This window comes from Atractosteus spatula, chromosome 5 (genome assembly GCF_055471065.1).
Source record: "Atractosteus spatula isolate fAtrSpa1 chromosome 5, fAtrSpa1.hap1, whole genome shotgun sequence".
Lineage (NCBI taxonomy): Eukaryota > Metazoa > Chordata > Actinopteri > Semionotiformes > Lepisosteidae > Atractosteus > Atractosteus spatula.
Genome location: NC_142710.1, coordinates 61,459,970 through 61,473,276, shown reverse-complemented (window position 1 = coordinate 61,473,276; position 13,307 = coordinate 61,459,970). Strand labels below are relative to the sequence as shown.

The 13,307-nt window shown below is 38.8% G+C and overlaps 2 protein-coding genes across 6 annotated transcripts in view; one reads left to right on the top strand and one right to left on the bottom strand.

Moving 5' to 3' along the window:
• Positions 1-7,770, bottom strand: part of iars1 (isoleucyl-tRNA synthetase 1) — a 60,129-nt gene extending 52,359 nt beyond the window's left edge. Inside the window, exons 1-4 of one of the 5 annotated variants that reach the window (XM_088915875.1) lie at positions 7,753-7,770; positions 2,896-2,952; positions 1,537-1,660; positions 254-410 (exon numbers count right to left, since the gene is read on the bottom strand). In XM_088915875.1, the coding sequence (XP_088772001.1) occupies positions 254-410; positions 1,537-1,655 (276 nt within the window). In that variant the 5' untranslated portion in view covers positions 1,656-1,660; positions 2,896-2,952; positions 7,753-7,770. The other 4 variants (XM_088915872.1, XM_088915871.1, XM_088915870.1 and 1 more) reach the window with 4 other exon arrangements.
• Positions 7,771-7,821: 51 nt separating this feature from the next.
• LOC148835400 (uncharacterized) lies at positions 7,822-9,300 on the top strand. The gene has a single exon (XM_088916840.1). It carries the CDS (start codon positions 8,276-8,278, stop codon positions 8,942-8,944), a length of 669 nt encoding a protein of 222 aa, XP_088772966.1. The 5' UTR covers positions 7,822-8,275; the 3' UTR covers positions 8,945-9,300.
• The last annotated feature ends 4,007 nt before the right edge of the window (positions 9,301-13,307 follow it).

Sequence of the window (13,307 nt, the reverse complement as noted above, 5' to 3'; positions counted from 1 at the left end):
TGCTCCTTGGAGGAAATGTAGTATTTTATGTTTAAACTACACCTTATTGCGTTTGTTATTGTTCTATAATAAAATCACAATTTTATAGCACAAGCTGACTTACGTGTCTTGCTCACCCGACATCACGGTGGTTTGAGACCATTACAATACCACATGATTAAATATTATTAAAAAATAATAGATTTTTATCATTTCACTGTCACATTAAAGAAAATACTGTATACTGTACATGCACATATGAAAGTCTTCTTACCACAGGCAACCCATGACAGTCCCACCCAAATCTCCTTTCCACTTGAAATCCACTCTGGTGTGCAAATCTGGTCACAATGTCCTTAATAGTGCCTGCTAAAATGTGTCCATAATGCGGGAGTCCAGTGGCAAATGGAGGCCCATCATAGAAAGTAAATCTGTAAGTTCGACAAGAATTACATTTCACAGGCTCAGACTGCACATCCATTCACATTTTTTGAATTTTGTATATTTTATTGCCCTTTTTTTTTAAATGATCTAAAAGCTAAAGCTGGCTGCTTGTGCTGGTATCCTCCTTGACTGGGACACTCTGCGACCAAGAAACAATAAGGGACTGTATCAGTGGGACACAAAGCAATCATTAACCCAATACTAAACAGAGAAATGTCCTCAATATTTTCATACTTCGCACACTTTTAAAGATGCGTGAGCCTAAAGTAAATTGACATGACATAATGAGAATGTTTTAAGAGGATATCTTTGATAAACGGATGCAACAGCTTTGTGTCCATAAGAGTGTCAGAACGTGTAGCAAGACTACACGGCCTTCCCATCAGTAACTGGAGAAACAAACGTGTGTTCTGACATTTTAGTTACGTAAACAACCTCTGTGTTGATTATCAAAACCTTCGAAATTTATCATGAAAAATCAAGAAAACATATTTCGCCATACTCACATCTGAAACTATTCTTTGTTCAATGTTTTCTATTTTTAATAACTCTGGAGGGTACATGAAGCAGGAGTTTGGACTGTAGGTAAACGCCAAAGATATAAGCCTGACATCTCAAAATAAATCTCACCTCCAATTTGTAGAGAACAGCTCATTGTTTATCAAGGTAGTTTGACAACACAGCAAGTAGACCAGAATTTGACCAGTTATTTCTGTTGTGTATTATGGATTATACAACTTCACTCTAAGCAGGTGTACTCATATTTATGGATATCAAGCACCTTTAAAATATGACATGCAGTAACGTATCTCCCCTGCTTTCTGGCATGTAGACCTTGCAATATTGCTCTAAGAGTTATGGGCATATACCAAGACTACGCCCATCCTTGATGGGTACAGCACATTAGATTAAGATGCAATCTAAGCCGTTTGAGAACCACAGCTTTAAAGCACTGTGACAGCAATCCAAGTGACGTAAAGCAGAGCATCAGAGGCTCTGATTCAACACACACTGGAAAAGAAAACAGTTAAATGTCACCCATTTGTGTAAGGATAATAAATCAATAAAAGCTTTTCATTTATTTCCACTATGCTGTAGTGGCACTGTACTTACTTTGGTCTGTTCTTTGACTGCTTGAGGCACTCCTGAAAACAGTCCTTATCTTTCCACAGTTGAAGGATATGTTCCTCTTCAGAGGGAAAATGAATGGATTCTGGGACTGCCTCAACCATCCTGCCTGAGAACACATAACATCATTTTAGCTCTGGATTACACAAGAGAGACTAAGCTTTGATTTATTACAGAACACAGCTGGATAGCCATTGCATAAACATTATTTAATAAAAGTTAAAATACATAAAGATAAAGAATGCAAACAAAATAAAATGCAATACAGATCCATTATGCTCATTTGTTTGCTTATTGATAATAACAATTCTGTCAAGTGCTCTGTTGTAATTTAATGCAAAAGGTAGTGTAACAGACCATGACTGACCCTTTTAATAAATTTGGAAGGACGCAGAACAGTTGTTACCAAGTGTAATTCTAAAAGTGCAAATGAAAATGCTGCACACTAAAAAGAAAGTGACTTTCCGGTGTCTGGCACTTGTGCCCCCCATATCTTTCTACCCTGAAATACTTGTTTTGCAACGACAAGTTATAAAAAGAACTAGATCCCATAATTAAGAGAACTGCAACGTTATTAACTTAAGCAACACCCTATTCTCCCAGCAGGGCTGATCGGTTTCGTGTAAGCACTTGAGGATCACTCGGGACTGGAGAAGGGTCTGTGCATCTCAGGAGACCGGTGTTAGTTTTTCCTTCTTGACTCGAGGAAAGGGTTCAGGGTTCGCAGGTGTCTCCCTTACGACTGCAAGACTTCAACAAGCCCAGCCCATGAAGAAAACAACTGCAACCCGCTGAGCTGAAAAAACAACGACTAATAACAGAACTCCAACCCAAAAGCCCTGCTACCCAGCGTCTCTATCTCCAAACGCCAAATCCTCCTCGCCTCGTACACAAGCACCAATTTTCAACAGAGGAAAATGAATCACAGAAATTACGAATTTCCAGATTCATTTTCTTGCATATGCAAATCTCATTGATCACTCACTCTTGCGAACGTATTTCACCTGTATTTTATGTCTTTAAAAATATAGCCTTTTTTTCCCTCAACCACGTCTTTAAAAAGAAAAAAATGATTTTTTTTGCCTGAAGAACTTCTTAAAATTTGTTTCCACAACACGACATCTTTTAAACTACCTTTCATCAATCAAGGTCTTGCTTTATAAATTATGACATGCTGACAAACCATTCATACTGTAGCTGAGTTGCAGTAACAGTCTGTCCATGCATTTCACACAAAACTAGAAACAAACATCAAGAGGTTTCTTAAATTAAGTCAACGCCGTATCACAAAACACTTCCAGGAATGTCAGGAGTTTTATTGTGAAAAGAGAAAAAAAAACTCACATGCACTGTATGTCACCCAGAAAAGCAACGACAACCGGTTCCTGAAAAATGATGCAACTGGAAGAAAGCATGAAAGGAAATGAGGCTACGTCATGAGGTCACAAGTATTCTACTTCCGCCCGACGTCGCCCGAAGGACTGTGGGAGACAGAAATAGAAATTTAGGAACTGGTATGTTATTTTGTACACCATTTTAATTTAAGTGATCTAATTTGGGGAGCTCTGTTTTGAGTTGTCAAGATGGCTACCGTTAATGAGACATTTTAAATCGCATAATAGTTTATATCTGCGCGAGAAAATCTCATGTAAACATGGCAAAACGAGTTGGACAAAACAATGTGCACTAAATATTATGAAAATAATTAATAGAATAACACCCAATATATGATTTTCCTGAAGACACGCAAATAATATATATATTAATATTAAATTAATTATTTTATTAACAACCTATTACCAAAAGTAAACTTCGCCACACCTTACAAATTATATGAATATCCTCTGGTGTAAAGAATTCGTCAGGAAAAACCGAAAATCACATTTAAAAGCAAAGCTACCAATTACCTGTAAAGCTGTACACAAGTAGATTTATGACTTTTTATCCCCACAAGGTGGCGCAGCATATTATTAAAATGATGTAAAAAATGTCTTCACCGTAGTAGAGGAATCTTTCTAGAACAGCGCTGATCAGCCTCTAAAAATAAAGGCGTTTTCATTGGATTTTGAAGCTGACTTTTATTGCTGTGATGAATATGCTCTATTTAATGAATATCTAATAATTTAATTCTCTGACTTATCTTTTCAAATAATCGCCTTTTAGAGATAGCTGGGTGTAATCCTCAGGTTAGCATGAAGTAACCGAACGAGCTGGGTGGGGTTGAATGGCCTCATGTTGTCAAGCCTTTCCTGCGTTCTTAAAACAACAGACCATGGCTACAATTACTATTTCACAGGGATTTAAACACAAACATTTTGGAAGATTGTTCTGTCCATTTGCCATTTAAGAAACTACAACCATCACGGACAGCGGTCTTTAATTATTAAACCCACGAACAGTGAACCAGCCTCTCATAAAATCTCCTGCTGTCCTCGACCCTGTAGCACACACAAATCAACTTGTGTTGTATTTATAAGATAAGATCACTTTATTGGCCATATACAATTTCTTGTATTATGAATTTGTCTTTTCGCATACCCCAGCTTACTCTCCATGAGACACACAGACAGGGAGAGAAGCTTGGGGTCACAGCGCAGGGTCAGCCATTTATATGGCGCCCTTGGGGCGGTTGGGGTTAAGGGACTTGCTCAGGGGCCCAACAGAGTAGGATTCCTCTGCCGGCCACAGGATACGAACTGGAAACCTGCCAGCCACAGGCCCTTAGCCACAGAGTCACTTACAACCTAATCAAAGAATGTATCCAGACATGGGTGAGAAGCAAGTAACAGTGGTGGATGATACAGTACTTGAAAGATGCATTGATAATGCAGACTACAGGCAATGAAGCTCTTATTCTCTTTGAGATGTGTTTCAAGTTTAGTAAACATTCCTTAAGATTCAGCTAGCAAAACTGTAGGTATATACATACTGAAAGTACTATGTGCATAGATTATGTTAGGTTCATGTTGGGCATGTTCATACATGCATAAATACATCATACAAAACATGAAAAACAGGCATCTTGTTTTAGAATAAAACTCCTTATAACTTCTGTACAGCACTCGGACGTGTTTTATTTTCACTGTTGTAGTGTTTCTTTAGTTGTTTTAATTTATTTGACTGTTTAAGAAAAAGGCACATATTTGGTCGGACTTTGCTCCAGAAAGGAACCTCTCAGGTATTTGTTAGCTCTTTGAGCTGTCCTAAGAAAGTGTATACACAATATACACAAGTTTTTATTTACTGTAAAGAACTTCTGCAGCCCCAAAACAGGAGGCCATTTTTATTTTTACGAATATATTTATGGTTCATTATTTATGGTGTATTAGTTATGTAAAATTGTACAGAAGCTCTTTTAATTGGCAAATGAATCAAGTAATATGAGTGAAGGAGATATTTTACACAGATAATATTTTTCAGAAAAAAGGAGGGACTTTAACAGCAGTAATACACCTTATGAAGAAACATGCTTGTGAAGCATAAATTCTGCAGTCATATTCAGAAATGACGGGCAGTAGGTGTTGTAGATTTTATTTGTTTAATGCTAGGTACTGTTTTATGAGATGTTAGCTCATCTCGGCTATATTTTTATATATTAATTACAACTAGTTGTGCAATTTGTTCCACAATACCTTATCATCTGAAGTAAAAAGCTCTGAATGTGTGAATTAGAGACCCTCCAATTAATCCACATATTTCTTTCTTCTCCAATCTGTTACAACAATCGTAAACTATTTTTATGAGCATGTGATAAAATGTAAGGGAACAATAGGTTTATTCCGTGCTGAAAAGAGAAGAAAGAAAACACAGCGTTTCGGCTGTGGAGCCTTCTTCGGGTGATAAAATTTATTTTGGTAGGAAAATACGTGTATAGTATATTGCATATGAAATAACACTTTCACACTATGGGTGCCTAGGTATTTATAAAGACATGTCACTACTCTACAAAGTTCCTTACAATTAAATTTTTTTGTTACGGTGTGGCCTTAAGCCTATATTTTCATAAGGACATAAGAAAGGTTACAAATGGGATGAGATGCTCATGTAGCTCATTCATTTGCAAGCGGCCATTTTTTTTTAAAGAAGTCTGGTGATCAGCTTCAACGCCATGGCTGAGTAGTTTGTTCCACACACCCACAAACCCTACAACCTTTTGTAAAAAAAAAAGCTTCCTGTTTTCAGTTTGAACTGCACTTCCCAGTAGTTTCCACTTCTATTCTCTGGTTCATATTTCATTACTGGGTCTGAAGAAGTCATTGGGTTGAATTTGTCAGTGCCCATCTCTGTTTGAGACTAAAATGATCTCTTCCCGGGAAACTGACAGATAAATGTTGTATGGCATAGAATAAAGACATTCTTTGTTCTCCACCCACATTTTTAACAATTACATAATAGTCTTATTAATATCACTTCACATTTGAGCAAAGTGCAAACGTCTTAACAGATTATGCTTGTCGATGTAAAACCGCAGGACAGGTATTATGACGTATATATCGGTATGCATCCCACAAGAGTCAAAACGCAATAAAATCAGTTATGACTAAAGTGGTCAAGTCTTAGAATGCACTTGAACTGAAACGTGAGAAAGACGGCGAGGCCGCACTCCGTGGTTCAGTCTCTGGGAGGCTCACATGTAGCAGCACGATTGACCGCACACTTAACACGGAAACAAAACAGGCATTACTTAGCACACGGAATAAAAATGCAAACACACAGGAAAACAGACTAAAATCCCATCACTGAAGCCCTGGATCTCAGTATAGCTCGGATGCGTAACAGCTGCTCAAAGTGACACGCAAAATTAAATGACCAGCTTCATTGTGATCACACCCACAAATTGAATACAAATGTTGAACGAACACACATTTTTAGTTTACAAAACGACACTTTAAGACCATGTTACACTTGATACGTGAAAAATGTAAACTGTTCCTTAGCTATTGGAGTCTGCTCTCTGAAAGAGGTACTTTTTAAAAAGTGAGAGTAAGTTAGTGCTTTGTTTTTATTTCCAAGAGTATATATATTTCATAATAAAGTTGTGGAGAAGCCTCGAAAAGTCTGTATTGGGCTGACCAATCCTTAAGGTATATATATTTTCTATTAAACAACACCAAAGTAATCTCGGACCAGGTCAAAAAAATGTAAATGGTGAAAAAAAAAATCCATTCCCCTCAGGGTAGGCCGAGTCTTGATCAGTTAGTGATGTACTGTACCATATGTCCGAGAAAACTCGGGCGAGACGCACATGTTTTGCACGTACGCAATAGACAAAACACTGTTCAGCCCCCCAGTAGTTATTGTTGATCATAAAAATGATCGGACGGATAATTTTAAAAGTCAACAGTATCATTATCCCACGAATCAAACATGAGACATTTTTTTATGAATTAATCTGTACCGCATTTAACATTCAACTCGTAAAACTTACTTTCTATAAAACTGCCCCACTTCCCACTTACAATTCATCTCCATTTTAATAAATTAGCACTTTTAACAAAATACTTCAGACGGTGGAAATGCATGCTATATAGCACACTATGGGAAATAACAGAGTATACGTGCTTTTTTGCTCTCCAGTTTTCGTGCTTAAAATAGTATTAAAGTATACATATCCTGGCAGTTTAGCTTAAGTCTCTAATACGATAATAATTCCCGGAATGGACCATTTTTAATTAGGAAAGCGCCACTGTAAAAATATTTTACTTTCTGTATAAGCAACGACATAGTAACGCTGCAGTTTTAAAACATTCAACAATTAGTGGTGAGCACAGAAAACTGTTTACAGAAATGCTGGGACTTCCGCGTGTAAATTCTGTACGTATAAAAAACACAGTGTCACACCCCCTGCCTGTGTAGAAAATAGGTTTCATCCTGATGTTATTTTCTCTGTAAGGTTTGTTACACTATTCTTGAACTATTTTACGCTTTTCCTGCAAAGCTCTTTCACACTGCGTCCTGACAGTTACGCAAAGAAAATAAGATTTGCGTTAAGCTCTTCCAAGCGTTTTAACCGCAACAAGCTAAACCACGCCTAAATGGGGAAGAAATGTTAATGTTTTTTGCGAAATCATGCTTCAGTATACAGAACTAAAACAAAAGTGTTCATAATTTCAGAAAATATGATATCATATTCAATATTATGTGTTTGTTACTATTTAAATAATCAGGGATGTCTATGAATTAGTTAAAATAAAAACCTACCTCCCCCTCGGTCCACGTTGATTTGAGCTGATCCACGTCCATAAATACCAACGTCTGGGGCCCACAGCGAAGGTTGTTAACTGTTACTTAGAGTGAGTGGCTGTGGCGCTAGTGGGAGAGAACATGTATGAATTTTAATAGTAACAACTACTGAAAACAACTTAGGTTGTTTCACGTGTGGTCTGGTAAACATTCCAAACATTAAACCCTTGACTTTGGACAAATCTTTTAAGGGGAAGAAAGAGCTAACAATTAGAAAGGGAAAAAAAGAGGTGTGACTGTCAACCTTAATAGACAGCCGGGAGCGGGTCAAGCTGTCTGCAAGACAGGTATACCACCAGGCTATGTACTGTCAAAAGCCCGTGGTAAAGATAAAATCAGAAAAAATCGTGAAAAGGTAGACTTAACAGGGAATAGCGGTGTGGTTAAGCACAGAGAGGAAGATAAACAGAGAAACCGATTCTTTGTTTCCAGACAGCTGCCCGCAGCTGTGAAGACTATGTGAAGGAGGAGACGGCAGGTTATGTTTTTCGAAGAGGGGAACATGTGCGGGAAGGGCCTGATGTGCCAGTGGCGGGTGTTGGGCGGCCGGGCCGACAGCCACGCCGAGAAAAGTCAAGCGAAGCACGGGGACGACTCCTCCAGGAGAGCAAGCGGCAGGCATCGCTGGCACAAGAGCGGGAGGAGGCCGAGTTACCAGGGGAAGAGGGGCAGGGCGCCCGGGCACCCCCAGCGCTACCGCAGGAAGGGTCGGCCAGCCTCCTGGCCCCCGGGCGCGGTGTCGTTACGCCCAGTCAACGTGAAGGGCAACAGGGCGCCGGGCATGAGGGCCCCCCGGAACACTAACCAGTTCTTAATGCACGAGAAGTACCAGCTGCTGCACATGCGGTCCGACTCGGTCGGCACGGACAGCGGGTCCGATTGCGAGATGGACTTCACGGACATGGACTCCTATCTGGGCGTGCTGGAGAACGCCAGGGGCGCGCTGATGGACAGCCCGGACCTGTCGCCGCCACCTTCTGCCGGGTTGTCTCCCCGGCAGCTGGCCAAGCGCCAGCAGCGTCCGTTCTTCGGCTTTGGTGACATTCACCAGGAAGAGAGCATGCAGTATTTCCCTTCCGAGGACGACGTGCTGCAGAGTGAGGACTTCATGCAGAAGGATTTCATCGAGTTCTTTAACGCGGTTTCCTAGGGATGCCTGCTGAGCTGGGGGCTGGTGGCAACGTGTCCTGTTCATGTTGTCAAACGTGCCGTTTACCACGACCTTTTTGTAATGTACCGAAACCAAAAGGTATTTATTTTGTCGTTGTAACCAAGTTGGTTAATTCGGACTGTTTTGCCAAATGTTTGTTATCCGGAGTTTGTTGTGTTGTGTCCAGACAAGGAGGGTGTATTAAGTGGGAGTCCTCCCAAACAGCCAATCGGTGTCGGACTTCTGAAAGGGTCGGACTTTTCTTTGCATTTTTTTTTTAACCCACTGCTACCTGATGCCAATGCAATTGTAAAAACTGTGCCGAAACTTTATTCGAATAAAAGTGATAACGTCCATTGTCCTGAGTCCGTTGTTTTTTGAAGTGTTATTCCTTTTTTTAAAATGTAGCCATTTTGTAACTGTTTTCCATTTCTTTGAAATGACCGGTGTTTCATATGCCTTCTTTTAAAAGATCACGTATTGATCGTTGAGCAATAATAAGTGAAAGACTTTAATTTTTTTTTTTTAGTCTTTTTAGCTGACTTAAGCGTAGCGGGTGAGTTTTAAAGAAATAAAACATGCCTGCTTCACGTTGGCAAGTGAGATCTAGCACACACCCTCTTAAACTAGCAGGTTCAATACTTTATGAATAAGTACGTTACGTGCGAAGAAAATCGATTGTAGAACTCGGATCAGCTATGGGAAAAAAATTAAAAACTTTTGTCTCTGTAGACTATGGAGACGTACCAAATGCTTTTTATGATCGATAAAGAGGACATAAAAAAGGGAAATAGCGAGCAAACGTCTTTTACTGTAATAGCGCACCCTGTTCTGCCGTTATCAAATTAAAAAGCAAGGCATGGCTTTAGCGAAATCAAAAAGCCGTACATGTGAAATATATTATTCACTATCTTCACATTTGAAAAGATTTAAAAAGATTTGAAAATATCCCTCTTAGAAAAGCAGTTTTTAGCTATGAAAGACTTCTGGTAGGCAGAAAAAAAATAAGTTTTTGTCTCTATTAACACTAGAGATGCTAATCTTGCAACACTTGAAGAATGACATGGTTTCCTGCAGTCCTGTAATATACAGTAGACTGCATGAAGAAGGGCTTCTGATAAAGCATCCTTGCTCACAAGGTATTCTCATAGAACACCACCCCTCTTTTTAAGGACTCTGATAATGTCTACAAAGTGCACCATTTAAGAAGGGTCCTGTTGGAAAAATAAACAGATCTGCAGAGTTAGAGGCCTAAGCACTTCCATATCAGCAGTTTACTGTGGTGCCTCTTCCAAGATACAGGGAGGAGGTGTTAAGATTAATTTGGTTTACTTAGTTGCTGCTTGCCTAAAGATTTATTTAAGTTTATTATGGGTAGGTTATTGAGTGGTTAAAGAGTAGGTAATTAATCCCCTAGTTAATTCATGAAGCTGAAATTCACTGAGGTGAACAATTAAGTCATCCTATTTAATACCCACTATCAGAAAGCCTCTTCATCTGGGGAAAATTCTCCCTCTCCAGAGTACATATTGAACTAAGCATGTGTTAACATACATTTTTGTGAGGTGCTTTGCTAGTTAAATACAGAACGGTCACATAAAAGGAGCTATGTTCTTAGAAATGAATGAAAGGCTCTCAGAGGTCTGGGTTATTTTATTAATCCTATAACTACAAATGTCTTCTCTTGCAGATAACCGTGAAAGAGCAACCAATACCATTTATTAAAATTACTTAAATGTATATAAAATTACATTTAGGCTACCTGCAGTGTTATCGCCCTGTAGAGGATTTGATGAAAATGAAATTAACCATTAGTAGCAGAGTGCTATGACAGTTGTAGCTGTCACAGCAAGATGACTTTTATTACAAGGCCCACCATATCTTAAAGCAGAATCACAGAGCTTTCATTTCAATTTCTTCCAGTTCAGGGTTGTGGGGGAGCCAGAGTCTATCGCAGCAAGCAATGGGTATAAGACAGGGTGCAGACTGGATGGGACACAGTCCATCACAGAGCACACAGAGACACAAACACACCAGAAGCTAACTAACCTACCAGTAAGGACTGTGGGAGGACACCAGAGCACCTTGAGGAAACCTACACAAACACAGGGAGAACATACAAACTCCACACAGACAGCACCCAGGGCCCAGTGCTGCAACACAGCAATGCAAACCACTGTGGCACCTTGTCACCCTACACAAGTCATCTGTATTTTTAATTGACAAAGCAATGAATGGACCCAAAACCAATGAAAATCAACTATTATTTAAATTCACATTTATGCAAGATACACACAAAATATATATTCGTGTTTTAGGTTTCCAGAGTATAGACCCACTTCTACCCTTGCGTCTGCTTGGTTTGACTCTGACTCACTGCGACTTGCTAAGGATAAATGGGTTACAGAAAATGGATGGATAGCTGAGATTAAATGGGTATGATTACATTTTGGTAATGCTGTGTTCTGAAAAAACTTGATACCATACAATAACTATAATTGCAAATTCATAATTATGATAAACACTCATCACCTCCCACTTGTTTTTACAACATATAATTTTATCGGAAATTATAATTGGACTAAAGTAATGTTTTATCATAAAACACTGTTACATGCTCAGTATTTTAAAGGGTGGATTACACATTTGGAGCCAACAATGCAAATCTAGTATAATAATGTTGGATTCGACCATTGGCGTAATTCTTACAGTGCCAGCAGATGAAATTCTGGCGCCAGTAAATAAACATGGCTCTTTTTTCCTTCAGAAGCCACAAATGCACAATTTTTTTTCCTTTGTACTGTATACCGACTGCTTTCAGTCCAACACAAAAACTCTGCATGATTTCTGTGAAAAATCCTTAAAATCTAAATATTGAAGATGCATTTTCACTAAATGGCTTTGCAATAAATAAGCAAGAATATCAATTTTAGCAACGCCTTAATACTCACAGTAAAAAGAAAAAAAGAAACATATAGGTTTAATCTTTGCATTCATAATATTAATATCATGCAATCATATTTTGTGGCTATTATATTAATGTTCTAGATCACACTGTGACTTACAACATTAAAAGACATTAAAAAAAATACTGGTGGTGAAATCTCCCTTAATTCTTAAACTAATTGCATTGTTCTAGAAACTCTCAGGATTTGATTGGGCATATGTGATCATAAATCTGACATTTCACAAAATTAAGCAGCACAATTTGCCAAACTTTCTTTCTGAATTCTATGTGTTATGTGTGGAACAAGCTGCCAAGCTAAGCTCCGGAAGTTAATTCCTTGGCAACCTTCAAGACAAGAACGAGTCGCTCAGATCAATAAACTTCTCGTAACCAAAAATGCATGATGGTTCAAATAGCCAGTTTTTAACAAATCATCTGCAACCTTCTTATATTACTGCCCATCAGGAATGCTTCACCTTGAAAACTGCTAATGTAAAATATTTGGAAATGCGCAGGTACAGTATGGAAAACATCAATGCTTGATGAAGTTAATGTGTGCCACTTGCTGTCTGTTTTTGCAGAAAATAAAAGAAGTGCAAATTTGTTGACTAAACATGTTTTTATTTAAAACTGTATTAAATATTCTTTCATATTTTTTGATTCAGAACTCTCAGTTCCACCAGCGATGTAGGTTTGAGAATTATTGAATGAAATACAACACCTCCTGTACATGCAGTGAAAGAGGCCATTTGTAAACCAGTGGGCAGCCTTCTCTGCTGCAGTAGGTATCGAGGTATTTGCTTAGTGTCTATCAAGAACTTTTCGCATTAGCGTAGGATCAGTGTATGCCAGAGTGATGTGTTCTGACAAAACATTTCTGCGTGGGTGGTGAGTTTTTCACGTTGCATTTGGGCCAACCTGTTATTCAATCGTTGCGGTTTGCTCTGGTTCACAATTTCGTCAATTTTAAAGTCTTTGGCTCGAGCGCTAGTGCCTCTGAATCTGTGTCTGCAAACAGTGCTCTGAAAGACTCATTGTGTGAAGCTTGCGTATCTGGGGGAAAGGAGGGGGCTCCAGGGTGCTTCCTAGATGGTTTCCCTCACTTCATCAGGGGTACAATTAGTCTGTCCCCGTGTATCTAAACATTGAATTCGTATTAAACAGACTATGAAGACGTATTAAACAGACTATGTGAACAATGCCTTAAGAGGTGGTTGCACATGACAGGACTTGTTCACCGATGCAATACCAATCCCAAAATGATGAAAATATTCTAGCCACAGCTGAGGTTGTCATATGAGCCTTTGCACATTCTTTTTTGGTTAAGTATCTTGCTGTAACGATCATCTTCAGAAATGTTTTTTAATTAAATTTTAGTTCTTCTGAAAGAAGACCTTAATAGAAGACTAACTGTGC